This window comes from Culex pipiens, chromosome 3 (assembly GCF_016801865.2).
Source record: "Culex pipiens pallens isolate TS chromosome 3, TS_CPP_V2, whole genome shotgun sequence".
NCBI classification, from domain to species: Eukaryota; Metazoa; Arthropoda; class Insecta; order Diptera; family Culicidae; genus Culex; species Culex pipiens.
In genome coordinates, this window is record NC_068939.1 from 86,456,710 (window position 1) to 86,475,666 (window position 18,957).

General features: G+C 35.9%; 1 protein-coding gene across 6 annotated transcripts in view; it reads left to right on the forward strand.

Moving 5' to 3' along the window:
* The window catches only part of LOC120420149 (cyclic nucleotide-gated channel rod photoreceptor subunit alpha), a 354,470-nt gene that overhangs the window by 214,298 nt on the left and 121,215 nt on the right, over nt 1-18,957 (forward strand). For all 6 annotated transcript variants that reach the window (XM_052710290.1, XM_052710291.1, XM_052710292.1 and 3 more), the window contains 2 exons: nt 7,219-7,570; nt 14,030-14,847. In XM_052710290.1, coding sequence (XP_052566250.1) covers nt 7,219-7,570; nt 14,030-14,847 — 1,170 coding nt within the window. The remainder of the gene's footprint in view (nt 1-7,218; nt 7,571-14,029; nt 14,848-18,957) is intronic.

Sequence of the window (18,957 nt, forward strand, 5' to 3'; positions counted from 1 at the left end):
TGTATGTTTTATGATCTCGAGATAGAACAGTCGCCAGTGGCAGCAGAATTTCCCAGCAGCTGCTGCTGCTGCTGCAACTTCAAGGGACCATCGCGCGCGCATGTGTGTGTGTGTGTGGGAGAATCGGAAGGAATTTGTTTGATTTTCTTAATTGATTTGAAGATGGCGCTGGGAGCTGGAAAATGTTTGACTAGAGCTTTTAGTTAGATTAAATCGAAATAGAATGGGAAAACGGGGAGTTAGCTGGTTTAGTTTCAGGATTAACTCTCACAAGCTTAAAGTAAATTTTTCATGTACCAGAATATCACCTTCGCCTCCTTACACTTCCTGAACATCGAACCTGCTGGAAGTTTTCGAAATCCGTATTCAGGATGTTTTGACTACTTCACAGTTCTGCGCAGTCCTTACTCAAAGTTTGATACCAAAGCCCAAAAATTCTGCATCACCGTTTACTTGTGCATGCTACCGTGATACTCAGGTTGGTGGTGTCCACCAGACTCTCGTTAACCCAGAGAATGGTGTTTTCTTCAGAGAATGGTGGATCTTGAGATTATGGCTCGCGAAATTCAGGGACTTGATCTTCTTCACCGCATCGGCGTCTGCAACCTCCACCTTGAATCGGAAGCGCCCGATATGCTTCACCCTTGGTAGTCCTTTAATTGTGCTTGTGCACGGAAATCCTGGCCAGCTCGCTAGGTTGAGTCGGGAAACTTTTTTCCCGGTGTTGATTGCTCAAAAATATACCACACCAAGGATTTGTTGAACGGTGACAACCTCCTGGACGCTGAGCCGTCGGGGTAGCTGTCACCTCAGTGTAGATTGATTTTTTTATGAAATGGTCCAATAAACAAAATTTGCATCTTTTCCTATTTGGGTGTTTTTGAATACCCCTTGATACCCCAGATACACCAAATCTTGTTTATTGAACCATTGAAAATACTAATGATTTCTTGATTTTTAGATAAGGTCTAATAAACAAATCTGGAATTTGTTTTATATAGGTCCAATAACAAAATCTTTTTTTTTATTTTTCGGTGTTTTTTTTAATTGCCTTGAGGTAGACTGCCCCTGATCGCATAAATGTCCCATATGCATTTTCATCGATTTCGAGTTATTGATGCAGTTTGCTTCAAAATTGTGTGCTCTTTCGAAAGAGCCTATAACATCCAGTGCTTTGTTCTAGAAATCAGGAGGAAATCCCGTTTTTTCGTGAAAACTTATCACGTAGCCTTATGTATGGGACAAACTTCAAATGCGTTTTTCTCAGCTTGCTGTTTTTGCATATGGGACATTTATTCGAACATGGGCAGTAGAGGTATTGAAAAACACCCGAAATGCAAAATAAAATAAAATTTTGTTTATTGGACCTTGAAATACAAAACTCCAGAAATGAAATCACTAACTCCGATGGACATTGACATAACATTATAGTGTGAGGGAGATATACTAAAAATAGAAATAAATAATCCATTTCCTTAATCTTAGGAATCAGCCAGCTTTTAAACATTAATGTTTAATTTTATTGAGGTTGTATGGTAGCATCTTGATTGCTTATAAGTTTTATTTCGGAATTCACAGCAAACCAATTAGCAAGAGCTAATTGGTAGGTACTAACAAGGTTTTATGCCTCGTACATAAAATCTTGTGACAATAACAGCCAAATGGCTTTCAATGAGGTTTTATGAAACTTTTAAGAGAGTCTATGTCGATGGCAATGTCATGCCAAACGGTTTTATCGAATGCTTCTTTAAAAGCTTGTTTTAGCTGTCAAGTGCCATTAGGCATGCAAAAGTCTTACTTAAAACCATAAGCTCCTAAAAAAGCATTTTACGCGGCAATACATAAATATGGCGCTAAACGCTAGTTCTCATTGAATGTGATTGACCACCATATTGGTTGAAATAATAGAAAAGTTATAAATATGATTAAAATTTGATGAAAACATAAATTTATGCTGAATTTTTTATTTAATAAGCATAGCGATAGAAGTTTAACAATAATTTGAATTGAATAATTTTACATTTGAAACTAGTTATTTCGAAGGTTATTTTGTAACTTTTTCTTTCAGTAGATTTACTCGATTCATTCAGCATCCGCAAACTCTGTTCCCAACTTTGAATCAATCAGCTGTTGAAAGGTAGTCCACATCTCAGCTAAGGATAGTAACATTACACAAGTAATACTTAAAAAACGAAATCAATGAAATGAAACATTCGAAACTATAATTACAAAAGAATTACTTTTGATGTAGCGTGTTGATTTTTTGGCTCTATCTCCCCCACATTTATCAATAAAATTTAAACCGCAGTTGAATTTAAGCCCCCACTCGCGGAAAATAAGCTTTGCATTATTTTAATTACCTCCAATATCTATTAGTTACCATCGCCATTTTGCAAACCATCACCATTATATCATTTGGCAAGGCGAAGACTTTTTTTTATGCCAGAATAAAACCTATTTGGCATGAGACGTTTGAAGACGTATGAAATGTCTTTTATCGATAACTCCTGACTAGGTTTTAACAAAGTTTTTCTTTGAGGAGGTTGTTAGGATTCAGTTGTAAAGCCTTGAACTCCTAACGTCATGATTCGAATTCCCGGACGCTTAAAAACCCGGACACTTCAGTTTTATCAATTATTTGAATATAAGTTTGCATTATAAATGTCAAAACTGTGTTATTTGATGAATTCTAACATCCACATTCATTTAAAGTTTGTTTGAACGCTAGGCGTCCGAAGCACTGGGAAGGCCAATTTTTGTCAAGCCAATTTCATTTCTCCACGGAAAGGAGTTCCATCTAAAATTTAACAATTCAAATTAGCTGGCTTCAAATTGGTGAAACAGTGATTTTTTCGGTTGAATCAGCTAAAATTTCAGCTAAATTTACCAATCTGGGATTGGTGAAATAGCTAACCCTGATTGCTGATTTGCTTTCCAAAACTGACAGCCCAAACCAAAATGACAGGAGAGATTTTACCAAAAATAATGGTGTTTTAGCACAATTTTGCGTACAATTACCGAAAAAACTAGCTGGAACCGGCAGCATGGATTTTTGACAGATCATCAGTTCGAGAACAAAACAAAGCAACGTCCTGTGTCGTGTTCGATCCTGTTTGAGCCGCTCAGTTCGCGAAGTTTTTTGATGATTATGTGTGTTGTTTGAGTGCAAGTGCAAGTGCAAAAGGTGAAGAATGTGTTGTGTGAGTGAATAAATTAAAAGCCAGGAAGATTTTCTGCGGATCGGCACCTGAAGGAATGTTTCAGTTGATAAGGTGAGAAGTTTTTTGTGTTGAGGGAAAGTGGTTAGAAGTTGAGCCTCTCGTTACTGTTTGGAGGATGCGTAGGTAAAAACATGTACTTAACATAAAGTGGGGGCATCCCTAAACCACGTGAACACTTTGGCAGGGGAAAGGGGAGACTGGCGATTGTCCACACTCTACTTTTTTGTATGGACATCTGTCCACCTGGAGGGGCGGCTGGTACAGAATGTCTAGACATAGATTGGCCGATGTTTGACAAATCCGAACAAATAGGGCACCTAACGCCTTTTAAGCACACCAAAAAATAGTGTTAAATATTGTTAGAAATGAAGTTCAATTAAGTTAAATTAAGTGAAATTAAGTTTAATCAATTTAAGTTTTATTAAATTAGTTAATTTTAGTTAAATTTGCCCAAATTTAGTTAAATTAAGTTGTGTTAAGTTAAATTTAGTAAAATAAATAAAATTAAGCAAAATTAAGTAAAATTTAGAAAAATTAAGTAAAATTAAGTAAAATAAAGTAAAATTAAGTAGTATTAAGAAAAATTAAGTAAAATTAAGTAAAATTAAGTAAAATTAAGTAAAATTAAGTAAAATTAAGTAAAATTAAGTAAAATTAAGTAAAATTAAGTAAAATTAAGTAAAATTAAGAAAAATTAAGTAAAATTAAGTAAAATTAAGTAAAATTAAGTAAAATTAGGTAAAATTAAGTAAAATAAAGTAAAATTAAGTAAAATAAGGTAAAATTAAGTGGAATTAAGCAAAATTAAGTAAAATTAAGTAAAATTAAGTAAAATTAAGTAAAATTAAGTAAAATTAAGTAAAATTAAGTAAAATTAAGTAAAATTCAGTAAAATTCAGTAAAATTAAGTAAAATTAATTAAAATTAAGTAAAATTAAGTAAAATTAAGTAAAATTAAGTAAAATTAAGTAAAATTAAGTAAAATTAAGTAAAATTAAGCAAAATTAAGTAAAATTAAGTAAAATTAAGTAAAATTAAGTAAAATTAAGAAAAATTTAGTAAAATTTAGTAAAATTAAGTAAAATTAAGTAAAATTAAGTAAAATTAAGTAAAATTAAGTAAAATTAAGAAAAATTAAATAAAATTAAGTAAAATTAAGTAAAATTAAGTAAAATTAAGTAGAATTAGGTAAAATTAAGTAAAATAAAGTAAAATTAAGTAAAATTAAGTAAAATAAGGTAAAATTAAGTGGAATTAAGCAAAATTAAGTAAAATTAAGTAAAATTAAGTAAAATTAAATAAAATTAAGTAAAATTAAGTAAAATTAAGTAAAATTCAGTAAAATTCAGTAAAATTAAGTAAAATTAATTAAAATTAAGTAAAATTAAGTAAAATTAAGTAAAATTAAGTAAAATTAAGTAAAATTAAGTAAAATTAAGTAAAATTAAGAAAAATTGAGTAAAATAAAGTAAAATTAAGTAAAATTAAGTAAAATTAAGTAAATTTAAGTAAAATTAAGTAAAATTAATTTAAATTAAGTTAAATAATGTAAAAATAAGTTAAACTAAGTTAAATTAAGTTAAATTAAGTCAAAATAAGTTAAATTACGTTAAATTTAGTTTAAATTAAAGTAATTTGATGTTATATTTAAACTTTGTTAAATGCAAAACGTAGTTTAAATATAACTTCAATTTACTATAATTAAACCAAAATATCTTTTTGTATTTTTGTATTTTTGTATTTTTGTATTTTTGTATTTTTGTATTTTTGTATTTTTGTATTTTTGTATTTTTGTATTTTTGTATTTTTGTATTTTTGTATTTTTGTATTTTTGTATTTTTGTATTTTTGTATTTTTGTATTTTTGTATTTTTGTATTTTTGTATTTTTGTATTTTTGTATTTTTGTATTTTTGTATTTTTGTATTTTTGTATTTTTGTATTTTTGTATTTTTGTATTTTTGTATTTTTGTATTTTTGTATTTTTGTATTTTTGTATTTTTGTATTTTTGTATTTTTGTATTTTTGTATTTTTGTATTTTTGTATTTTTGTATTTTTGTATTTTTGTATTTTTGTATTTTTGTATTTTTGTATTTTTGTATTTTTGTATTTTTGTATTTTTGTATTTTTGTATTTTTGTATTTTTGTATTTTTGTATTTTTGTATTTTTGTATTTTTGTATTTTTGTATTTTTGTATTACTGTATTTAAATTTTTTTATTTGTCAATAGAATATCGCAACACAGCCGTACTATTAGGATGATCAACTATAACGTAGTTTAAAAAGCCTGGAAACTATTGAAACATCCAAAGAACTTACTCTACCAAAAAACGTACCAAGAATAGCGGGAAATCATGCTACACCAGCAAAAAGTGTTTTTGAAAATTAAAAAACAACTTTACAGGCAGCAAGGGATTTTTAAAATGATTTCGAAATTACCAGTTAAAACAGTCGAAAAATAAGCTGGACTTACCGAAAAACGAAGCAAGAACAAAAAAGAAACGAGCTAAATCAGCCAAAAGGCTGGGTGAATAATGCGTGCTTTGCAGGCAGCAACGGAGGCTTTTGAAAGAAAACTTGTAGAAATAGTGGAAAAATTAGCTATTTCAACCAAAACAACTACCAAGAATAGTGGCAAAGTTAGCTAAACTAGCTAAAAAGATGTGTGAAAATACCTGGCTTCGCAGCCATCAATGGAAAATTTTGAGAATGATTCCAAAAAAACTAGTTGAAACAGCCTAAAAATACGCTGGGCTAACTATAAAACTTCCTAGAATACCATAAAATCTAGCTAAAATAGCTAACAGACCTTCTCAAAACATACAGCTTTTGAGACTGACAGCATTTTTCCAGCTTGCAAATTAGTAAAATTTACTAAAAATTTAGCTGGATTTATCATTTTTAGGACCTGGATCACGCTGTCAAATCCAGGATTTATTTTTAGGATTTCCAGCTAAAAAAATTGGTGGTTGAAAAAACAACCAATTTTTCTAGGATTTTTAACCGAAATTTAGTAAGATTCACGATAAACCTTCTTTCCGTGTCTTTTGAAATGTGCTAAAATAATCGAAAAGAAAAAAAAATTCAAAAATAAGATATTGGTACTAAACATAGAACTGGGCATCGACATACGAAAGGATTAAGAGCACAGTTCGGTAGTTAAGAGGCACTGTGAACGGGCGGACAGGATAAATCCCGAAATGGCCGAGAGTACTATTCTCAAGGGGTTCATTTTCCAAAAAAATCATCCTTGAAAACAAAGTGTCAATAATGGGAATTGAACCCTAGACCTTTGGGGTCTATACTCTTTCTTCTCTAAACTAAAGATTTCAAATGGCAAATTTTGCCTTCAACACACCATTTAGCCTTTTTGAAATTTAAAGGAACACTAATGTAGGTCAATTTGTGTTTTTTTTGTAGCTTCCAAAATTATGATCTTTTTGCCTACCTCACATTACTGAGGAAAGGCTATAAAATCACTCGAAAAATGAACATCGTTATTTCACCTCCTAGACCAGCGATTCTCAACGGGGGTACCGGGCCTACTTGATTTACATGGTAGGGGGTACCGGCCTAGAAGAAGGTTGAGAATCGCTGTCCTAGACCATCCTTCACGTATACATATCGACTCAGAATCAAATTCTGAGCAAAAGCAAATGTCCTTAAGGTGGATTAGGCAAGGTTTTTAAAAAGAATCTTCTGTGTACCAAGGAGTGGTCATAACCAATAGCTGAATCACGATACTCATGGCGCTTACGAAGAAATACGTTCATGGGATAAACATAAACCTATCATCTGCTGCCGATATCAGTGTTTATGTTCGTTTCACTTTCTTCCCCCCTCCCAAAAAACATATCAGGTTTGCCCACCCCTTGTAGTTAATCCCATTTTACGTACTACACAAAAAGAATAACTAAAGTACAAGGCCTTGTTATCCTCCTAGCATACGTACTAAATATAGTCTTGTTTTCTTCTCCCTTCTTCTCCCTTTCCCCCAGACATCGTGAGCGCCAAGCTGGGCATGTCCGGTCCCCAGCTGGGCCAGAGCATCTCGCAGCAAGGATTCTTCTCGTCGTCCCGCGATAGCCTGTCGGCGTCGGGCACGTCCCGGCCGCTGCATTCCCATGTGTCCGCCACCACCTCCGAGATGGACCTGTCCCGGAAGGACCGGAAGCGGGAGCGGAGCAAGCTCAAGTCCGGCGACCAGCCGCTGCTCGGCTCCTGGAGCCGGACGGGACCGCGGGAGTCGAACGCGGGCACGACGGCGACCGGCGCGACCCGGGCCTCGACCAACCATCTGGTGCCCCCGTGCGGCACCGGCAGCACCTGCAACGGAGCGGACCGGTACATGTGAGTGTCTGTTTTCTCGCTGAACAGTTTTATTTTGGGGTTTTTTTTGGCAAAGTTTTGTACGCGTTTGACTTAAATTCTGAGTAAAGGTATCGCGTGGGATCTCCGAAAATCGGTTCGCCATTGCAAGATTTATGCGCTGAGAGGTTCAGCCTGCCCTGAACAGGTGCCTATAAATAAGACTTATTTACCCGATAGGTTTCGCCGAAGAAATCTCATTACGAGAGGGGAAATAAATAAGGTTAATACGCGTGGCCGGCACAAAGTGCGGCGACACGGCACCTGTTGGGCCGCGGACCTTCCGATATCTTGATGCTATTGAAGTTACTTTTTTTGTCAAGAGAAAAAGGCAATAAAACGGTAATCTGGTTTGGGTCTTTTGTGGCCGATAATCTCCCCTGTGATAGGAAGTGAGGCAATGTGCTGTCGTAGCTTTTTAACGCTAAATTTATTGCTGAGGCTGCTAAACTTAGGAGGTATTTTTCGTAACGCACAATATCAACCGAATTATACAATTTTGCAAGCTGTCGATACCAAAAAGGCAAACCAAAATATAATTTATATTTTTTTGAAGATTGAAAATGGGTTTTGAAAGATTTTAATGCCTATGCGTTAATTCTAAATTTACCAAAATTATCCCGCGGTGTTCTTTAAGAGCCAGTTTTTCACCAATGTGTAACAGGTCGTATCGAGGTGCTCCGATTTGGATGAAACTTTCAGCGTTTGTTTGTCTATACATGAGATGAACTCATGCCAAATATGAGCCCTCTACGACAAAGGGAATGGGGTAAAACGGGCTTTGAAGTTTGAAGTTCAAAAAACCTAAAAAATCTCAAAATTGCTCGCATTTCCGTAAAACTTCATCAATTCCAACTATCTTAGATGCATTCGAAAGGTCTTTTGAAGCCCTTTAAAATGTGCCATAGACATCCAGGATTGGTTTAACTTTTTCTCATAAACGAAACTTTTTCTCATAGCTTTTGCAAATTACTGTTAAAAATGGATTTTTTTTAAAACCTTAATATCTTTTTGCAACAGCCTCCATTGAAATACTCAAAATTGCATTTTTTCCAACCTTCCGAACGAAGTTGACTTTATAGCTGTCGTTCACCATTGCTAGTACTAACCACTAGTGTCTTCCTTTTTTTTGGATTGTGAGTCCAGTGCGCGGTCCGATTGATCCACACGGGCGGGACATTGCCAACGTTCCACACCACTTAAAAGTTTTCAAACCAATATTTTCAGTATTTTAGCTTTCTTTGAAATTACTCCAAAAGAAAGGCTGAATGATTTTCTGAATAATATGAAAAAAAATATTTATTGCGCAAGTGTAAATATATCGTCACTTGTGTGCTATCTTGTGACATAGACCATTTTGGTCGAAAATTAGTTAATGATGACGTTTTGCTATACTTAACAAACACTACAAGATGCTTTAACCCGATTTTGGAAACTCGCTTCCGTTTCCCGGATATAGCAATACACACTTGTGACATAGACCAATTTATCATCAAAATGATCGTGCACACTTGTGACACGACATACATGTTGTTGGAAAATGTGGAAAATTTTTCTTGTTTTTCACAAATTTTTGTTGATACACATTTTCTGAAGGCAATGTAATCTTTTGTTTTTGAAAATATACTGATTAAGTCGGTTAAACTATTGATTTGAGCCAATATTGACACGTAGTACAATTTTACTTTCGAAACACACTTGTGACACGTGCTTTTCAGATTTTTGATTACATAATTTACCGTATCTTTTAACTGGTGTAACCAAATTAGTTGAAACTTGGAGCGTTTGTTTAGCGATAGAATACAAACCGATTGCTTCAAAAAGACTCTACCATTCATAGTTTTGAAAATATTTATCATCAAACTTTGAAAATCGATTTTCTCTAATAGTACTAAATGGTCGTTGTCACAAGAAAGCACACAGCTGACGATATATCAATGTATTATAATATAGTATTATACTACCTGAATGTTTAAATCTGAAGTCAACAAATATCGAGTAAAATTTCTAACTTTCCGAAAAACCATTATTTTTTAAAAATGCGTTACTCGGCGGCAAAATTTTTGTTTTTGCTTTTCTATGGCTCAAAAATTTAAGAAATTTAAAATATGGATTTTGGGAAATTGAATTAGGCCGATGCAAACATTTATCAATGTTTATGCCACCCCCCACCCCCCTTCAATATGAGTATATCAATCTCAGAGGGCAATTTTTTTTTAACTAAAAAAATTTAATTGAATAGTAGTCTTATCAAATGAAAACAAATTTTCTTGCATTTGAAATCACATTAAGCATGATTGGACTCGATTAAAAATGTTTGGATGTTTTGTTAAACACTGTTAAACAGTACCACAAAACGTTTTTTTTTTTTGAGCAAAAAAATATATTTTGCCTTCCTCACCTTACTGAGGAAAGGCTATAAAATCACTCGAAAAATGAACTTCTTAATTCGACCTCGTAGACCTACCTTCACGTATACCTATCGACTCAGAATCAAATTCTGAGCAAATGTCTGTGCGTGTGTATGTCTGTAAGTCCGTGCACCGAAAAAAATGCACTCGACTATCTCCGGACTGGCTGAACCGATTTGGGCCGTTCTGGTCTCATTCGATCCGTCTTAGGGTCCCACAAGACCTATTTTAACTATTATGAAGTTTTGTTAAGTATTTCAAAAGTTATGCTAAAAAAACGATTCTGGCTAAAGTTTGAAAGATTGTAAAAAGGGTGGTTTTTGTAAGAAAACCCGTCTGATCATACATTTTTAGAAAGGTATTTGAAAGACCTTTCTAATGAGCCCAAAACATTGAAGATCTGATAACCCTATCAAAAGTTATAAGCACTTAAGTGTCATTTGTACACATTTCAGAGGCCGGATCTCAAATATTTTGATGAAAAAGTTGTCCGGATCTATCATGCTACCCATCGTTGGATAGGTAATCAAAAGACCTTTCCAACAAGCCCAAAAGATTGAAGATCTGATAACCCTATCAAAAGTTATGAGCACTTAAGTGTTGTGTATACACTTTTTGGAGGCCGGATCTCTGATATTTTGATGAAATGATGTCCGGATCCATCGTCCGAACAAGCGTTAGTCTGATAATTTAAAGACCTTTCAAATGAGACTGTTATATTGATGATCGGATAACCCTATTAATAGTTATATGCCGATAAGCCATACAGTAAAACAGTTTTTCCAATTTCACATTTTTCAACTTTATTTTACGACTTAAATTGATTTATTTCTCACCATCTTATTTTTCATTCATAATTTTTACTTCATACAGTTACAAATGTCCTTTTCCGGTTTCTCCTATAATTCTCGTACAAAAAGTGGCACACTTGGCCATTTTCAATACAGCCCCCGTTGGTTCCTCGCCAACGAACCCTCGATCCGCTTCTCCGCAATTTTCACTGAACCTCCTCCGACGCCGCTCCCTCCTCCTTCAGCGTCACAATCACGTCAAATAACTTGTGCAGCTCATCGCAGGTCGCGTGAAACAGCTTCGAGTCGGCCTCCGGACTGCGTTTGGCCGCTTCCTGCTGCTCGAAAGCGACCGTGTTCTGCCGGAAGAGTTTAATGTAAATAAACTTCTTCAAAATGTGTTTGAAACTCACCGTGTATAGATTTCCTCCGTGGAGCTTCGTCGGTACGGTTCCGTCACTGAGGTCGAATGCCTGCGCTTATTGTCCGTGGGCTCGTGGTCGTTGGAGTCGATTTTTTTGACCATTTTGGGAGGATTTTATTTTAATTTGAATGAAACTTCGAGCAGCCACAAAATTTTTGAAATCAAGCCGACTTTTTGCGTGACAGTAGAGCTGTCAAACCGGATTGGTGAGAAGGTCCGTTTCCAATGCGGGTGAGATTTTCTGAAGGGATCAAAGTTTATGAAAATCCGTTGATTGGGTCCTAAAATTAAACTTTAATAGGGTCCTAAAATAAGTTTAGATGGCTGATATTATTGCTCAAAACGATAAAGCTCATGAGGAGCCGATTACACGCGGCTTGCTCGGAGTTGGTAGGGGTGGGAATATTATGTTAAGTGACAAGATGGAATGCCTTCTGCCTAAACTCGTTGTCCAGCTGTTATTTGTTTAGAAAATACTATATATATATGAGAGGAAGGCACCAACCACCTAAAGGTGGATTAAGAAACGTTTTTTATTTAAAGTTGCAAATATTTTTTAAAGTTTATGTCCCTCGACTCTGGCCAAAGTGGAGGGGGGGGGGGAGGGTGCAAAAAAAAATATAAAAATATAAAAATTTAAATTACAAGCCACGGTATTGACATTTGAATGAAAAAAGTGCTTAAAAATGCATTTTACATCTGCCCAGTTGTTTTGCAATCATTAGTTTTCAAAATATCTAAGTATTGAGGAAAATTTTTTTTGTTGCGAAAAATAAACTTTTAAAAATATTTGCAACGGCCTTAGGCCGATGATAAATAAAAGATATTAGAGGTAATCAAAATTATTTGAAAACTTATTTCCCGCAATTAGTGGCTCAAATTCAGCTGCGGTTGAAATTTTACTGATAAATGTAAGAGAGATAGAGCCAAAAAAATCAACTCGCTTCATAAAAATAATTATTTTGTAATCATAGTTTTTAATGTAAAAAAATATGTTTTTGCAATACTTTGATAAAATGTTCCTATTATTTTTAAACATCTATCGCTATATTAATTATATCATCAATTCAGCATAAATGAGTGTTTTCGTCAAATTTAAATCTAATTTCCGAGTTCTCTATTTTTTCAACCAAGATGGCGGTCAATCACATTCAATCAGAACACGCGTTTAGCGACATATTTATGCACTGCTAATTGGCCGCTTTAAAAGCTTTTTCAGGAGCTTGTAGGTTTAAGTAGGGTAGGGTAGTCATCAATGAGACACTTTTGGTTTTAAAACTTCAAAGATTTTTGTATTTTTTTTCATTAGCATGTTTTAAAGAGCTTTTTGTTGCATTTTCATTCTTTTGGTTTGTTCTAACATTGACTAAAATATGAGATCGATCTGACGTCTACAGCCTGAGCTATTCAACTGTCTCATTGTAGACGCACTTGGCAGGAACAATGAGACAGCTGGGGAACAATGCCCAAGTAACATTTTAGGCTTTATCAAAGCTGTCACAACCGCTATAAAACCTATCAGCCAAAACCAACATTAAAACCCCTTAGTCGTAACAAACTCCCCAGAACCTTGATAAACCCTACTTAAAACCCAAAAGGTCCTCCGCAAATGGTTGTTACGACCTATTTATAAAACCAACATAGGAGTTCAAGGCATTACAACTGAATCCTAACAACATCCTCAAAGCCTTTATAAAACCTTTGTTAAAACCTAGGTAGGAGTTATGGAAAAATGACATTTCATACGTTTTCAAACGTCTTATGCCAAATAGGTTTTATTTGGCAAAAATAAGTCTTCGTCTTGCCAAATGAAATTATGGAGATGGTTGTCAAAAATGGCGATGATAAATAATAGATATTAATAGAGGTAATCCAAATAATTTGAAAGCTTATTTCTCGCAATTGATGGCTCAAATTCAGCTGCGGTTGAAATTTTATTGATAAATGTAGGGGAAATAGAGCCAAAAAATTCAACTCGCTTCATCAAAAATCATTATTTTGTAATCAAAGTGTTTAATGTTAAAAAATATTGTAATGCAATTCTTTGAAAAAAATGTTCAAAATATTTTTAAACATTTATCGCTATATCAATCATACCAGAAATTCAGCATAAATGTGTGTTTTCATCAAATTTAAATCAAATTTTTCAGTTTTCTATTTTTTCAACCAAGATGGCGGTCAATCAAATTCAATCCAAACACGCGTTTAGTGCCATATTTATGCACTGCTAATTGGCCGCTTTAAATGCTTTTTCAGGAGCTTATGGTTTTAAGTAAGCTTTTTGCATGCCTATTGGCACTAACCCATGTAACATTTTTTTCCAGGAGTTCTACAAGAGCTCTTCAAGATAGCTACAGCATAGCAGTTTGGACCGCGGTAGGATAAAACTCTCTTCAAGTACTCTTCCAAACTCCTGAAGAAGTTTTGAAGAGAATTATATCCTACCGCGGTCCAAACTGCTATGCTGTAGCTATCTTGAAGAGCTCTTGTAGAACTCCTGAAAAAAAATGTTGCTTGGGAAGTCAAGTCTTGACAGCTAAAACACCCTGGGTTTTAAAAAAGCATGCGATAAAACCGTTTGGCATGACATTGCCATTGCGTTTTCAAGACTCTCTAGAAACATTCATAAAACCTTATTGAAAGCCATTTACGAGGCATAAAACCTTGTTAGAACCTACTTATTAGCTCTTGCTTATTGGTTGCGGTGAATGACGAAATAAAACTATTGAGGCAATCAAGATGCTCTTTATAACAATTTCCCTGCGGTTGATTAATGAAGTACAACGAAACTTTTCTCCATCTTCCTCCCTTGCAGGTTCGGTCGCCGCTCGGGCTGCTCGACGTCGTCCCGCAAGTCCAACGGCCGCCGCTGGTCGTTCGTGTTCGACCCGGCGGGCCGGCTCTGCTACTACTGGTCGATGGTGGTCTCGATGGCGTTCCTGTACAACTTCTGGGTGATCATCTACCGGTTCGCGTTCCAGGAGATCAACGGCGAATCGATCGTGCTGTGGTTCTGCTTGGACTACTTTTCCGACTTTCTCTACCTGGTCGACATACTGTTCCACTTCCGGACCGGGTACCTCGAGGACGGCGTGCTCCAGACGGACTCGACCAAGCTGCGGCAGCACTACATGAACTCGACGACGTTCTACATAGACTGCCTTTGTTTATTGCCGTTAGATTTTTTATACTTATCGATAGGATTCAACTCGATACTGCGATCGTTTAGGCTAGTCAAGATTTATCGATTCTGGGCCTTCATGGATCGCACCGAGCGGCACACGAACTACCCGAACCTGTTCCGTTCGACCTCACTGATACACTATCTGTTAGTTATATTTCACTGGAACGGTTGTTTATATCACATTATCTATAAGAATAACGGTTTCGGCTCCAAGAACTGGGTCTTCCACGACTCGGAATCGGCGGACGTGGTGAAGCAGTACCTGCAGAGCTACTACTGGTGCACGCTGGCACTGACCACGATCGGTGACCTGCCGCGGCCACGCTCCAAGGCCGAGTACGTGTTTGTGATAGCGCAGCTGCTGTTCGGTTTGATGCTGTTTGCGACGGTCCTCGGCCACGTGGCCAACATCGTCACCTCGGTCAGTGCTGCCCGCAAGGAATTTCAAGGTAGGTGTCCTTTATCCCCTCACACTCACTCCCTTGATGCTGGTCGGTCCCACGTGGTGGTGGATGGTGTTCAAATGTATGAAAAATCGAAATCGTTTGTGGAAATGCCACCAATAACGGAGAAGATGATGATGACACGCATTGTGGGCTTCCAACAGAGCAGTCAGTGGTTGTGGGGGCCATAAAATCCAATGACGGCGCCGCCGCCGTTAGCACAAGCGTTGATACGACTCGGAATGAGTTTGTTATAGGTGGCATGGTGTCAATACAGCTTGAAATCACTAGTCGTAACTTTCGTTTTTTTTTTGGCATTTGCAAAAACTATAAACTAAGAGATTGTTACACTGTAGCCACCCTGTAAGCTAGCTGGGATAGACGTTTAGCTTTACGGCGCAAATCTAGGACGAATCGCTGCTATGTGCTGTAAATATCGAAAGATCGAACACTGAAATAAATCTCCAATTTCCCTTGCCATATATTCCCCGGAGAAGGCGGCGTCAGCCCTACTGGCCCCTCAACAAACCGAGGGTGGCATAAATTTGAATAAAACAATAAAATAAAACTTTATACATACATCGGAAAGTTATCGGCGAGCAAGGCGTGTTACGAAACGGACGCCAGAACCTTGACCGGAACTGCGGACATGATAGCGCTATCCTCCTTTCCGTTTCCCTAACTGACCCCTACAACACAGTCTCGGGTTGCCACGTGGCTCCTCCCGTCCGGAAAAGGGATGGTTTTCCTAAATTTTACTGCCCCTTCAACGGCAGAACCAGCAGTGACGAAGCCTTTTCCCCGGAAGGGGAAGTTTACACACGATACAGGAAGTTGTTCAACTTTTATGGCTTTGGTGTGGAAGAGGGGGCGTCTTCATGGATAGGAAATTTTCCGGGAATAGTTCAAGATTAGAGCCGAGCAAATACGCCGTGTAGTGGCTCGATGCAGAAAAGAACTATCGATATACGTATATACGTGAGGTCGTATGTGGGCCTTAACATGTCGCTAGACTTCGGATTGGGATTGCTAAATGACGCGGAAAGTGGATAAGTGGTTATCATTTTGCGTTTTAAAATGGACTAGGTGACAAGCAAAAAAAGACATGTACCGTCATCTGGGGCGAATCGATTTTCGTGAAACGAAATCTGAGGTTCATTTTTTTATATCTCGTGACGGTGGGGCGGTACGGCCCCTTTCACTTTTTTGATATTTTACTAAGACACGTTTTCCAGTGATTTGCAGCTCAAAAATAAGTTTTAAATTCGCTGCCATTTCCCGTTACTCAACTGTCATTAGGAGTTTGTATGTATTCTTCACGAGTTATCAGAATTCTACAAAAAAGTTTTTTGAAAAAAATATGATATTGACCATTTTTGACCAGTTTATCGAACTGTTAACCCCCAAAAAGGTGGGGGAGAGAGGGTCAGCGATTGACCACGCTTCTTACAAACAAGATTTGTTTTGTTTTGAAATTGTCCACGAGTGGGAAAGGGGGAGGGGGAGGGTGGTCTTAGATTTCAAAAAAAGGTTCCACGTGGCTTATGGATGGTCCCTTTGAAAGTTTTTTGTTTTTGAAAGTTCGTCAAATTTTCATAAGAATGACCCTTTGGACGATTTTTGTTACTCGTGCACTGCTTGTGTGTGGGGATTTTTCTTAAAAAAATACGCCTGTTACTGCCGCTCATTTCAAAAAATATATTTTTTAACACCTAATAAACTCCCATCCATAAAATTATCCCGCGGACTACCAAGCAAGCGAAAAATGGTGGAACTCCAACTTTGAACAGCTATATCACGGCTCCATGTGGACGGATTTTCGATATCTAAACAGCAAAAGATGCGGACAGATCTCTACATCTGGCCACTTTGGAACCGGTCCCGCGTTCCTCGGTGAAACCCGGATTACGGTCTATTGTGGATCATTTTCGGTAATATTTTGTTCAAGACAACATGCATATCAAAGAGTTTAGGTGTTAATGTCTCATTCTAGCAATGCATGAGTCACAACAATCGTCCGAAGGGTCATTCTCATGCCAAATTTGCGGAACCTTAAAAAAATCAAAAGCAAACGATTGAGTTTTAAGGATGCACAGCAACCAAGGAAATTGTTGTCTTCTTATTCCAAAACTGACAAACTTACGGACCCAATGCTGCAACAATCTGATTTGAAAAAATAGGAAAATTTTGTTGTAAATCGCTTTGTAGACAGTACAGTACTAAATAGAAAATTATATCGATATTTCCCATAGTTTCGAAAATACTAGCATATCTGTGCAAAAGCTGTGGATGATGTGCACCGTTAAGGGTTAAAAATTCGAAAAACTTTTAAAAATGGTCAAATTCATCGCTTTTTCAAAAACTTTATTGTAAAATTATGATAACTCGTGAAGAATACATACAAACCCCTAATGTTTATATATTAAATTGTTGTTTTTGTATGCTCTACAACTTTGTAGAACATTGTTGTACCCAAAAAAATAATTCAGCAAAGTTACAAAAAACTACACTTCTATTTAATGTTTAACGATATAAGACAATTAAGTAATGGGAAATGGCAGCGATTTTAAAACTATTTTTTTTTTTTACTTTTTTTGATTAAAAATAGTTTTGTTTTTTATTTTGAGTACGCCATCAAATCGGGCATTACCCAAAAGTCCCTTTGATACCAAATTTCTATCCCTTCACGGGTTCTAGCTATAAATCACTGGAAAATGTGTCTAAGTAAAAATCCAGAAAAATGAAAGGGGTCGTACCGTCCTAGCGTCACGAGATATCGAAAAATGGACCTTTTCAAATATGAGCTCTTTGATCCCGAGACCTTCAAATCAGAAAATCTTATTTTTGGAATATTAAAATCAAAAAAAAATAATCAAATCATTCGCTCTACAGCATTGCTTGGCGTTCTCGATTGCGAGATTCCTACTCGAAACTACACGGAAAAAAAAGTGTGCGAGAAATCGTGAATTTCGATTCATGAATTCGTGAATAATTTTGTGCATGATTTCGTGATACCTTTCATGATTTCATGAATTTTATTCATGAAATCGTGCATAAAAATGCACGAATTTATGAATTTAATTCATGGCAAAAATATTTTTACGAATATTCATGAATTTTCCTTCATGAAATCATGCATATCACTATTCATGATTTCATGACTGATTTTCATGAAGTCATGACTAAACTTCATGAATTCATGAAAAATATTCATGATTTTACGATTATTTATGCATGCGTAAATTTTACGTCGTAAAATTTTATTCGCGATTTTATGAATCATGTTTTTCATGATTTCATGAAAGTTTACATGTTTTCATGAATAAAATGCATGAATTCGTGCATGACATTCATGGGTTTATGAATTTTTATCCATGTTTATGACGAGTGATCTTGATCAATCAAGAACAGTTTCGTTCGAACTGTCAAGTTTGTTTTCGCTTGCCAGTTCAGCCGCGTGTTTATTTGCCACGAAGTCAATCGCGTTGTGACTTGTCGCGTCCTGTTGTGTTTGCCGGTAAAAGTGACCGTGATTTGCGGACCCGGGATTTGGAGGTGCTGTCCACCGGAACCGGGAAAAGATCTGCGGCCGTTCCGTTGGAAATGGCAACGGAGCCAAGGGCTAGCAGGAAGAGGACCGAGCGGCAGGAGGAGTAACAAGGTAAGAGACAGAACAGTTCCCGGTTTGTTCGCGTCTTTGTTTCGAACATGGTCCATAAGACAGTTCCCGTGTTTTTTTTTTTGTTTTGACTCGTAGGGATTTCGGTTTTCTGTCAATTGCCGGATTTTTTTATCGGTTCTCGTGGATGCGCTGAGTGACATTTCGGTGCTTTGTTTTGAGCTAGAAATGGGAACATAGGTAAAGTATGTTAATAATTTTAATGATTTTAATATTGTAAGCATATTATTTTAAAGTATTTAACATATTTAAAGTATTTGAAGTTAATAACGTATTTTAATAATTTTCAGCATTTCAATTTTCTTAGGTACTTTAATTTTGTAAAGACTTTTAAGTTTTTTGAAATATTATTATTTTTAGGTATGTTAAGTATGCTAATGAATTTGGGAATTTTTATTTTAACAGGTATGTTAATATTGTGACTTTTAAAAGTATCT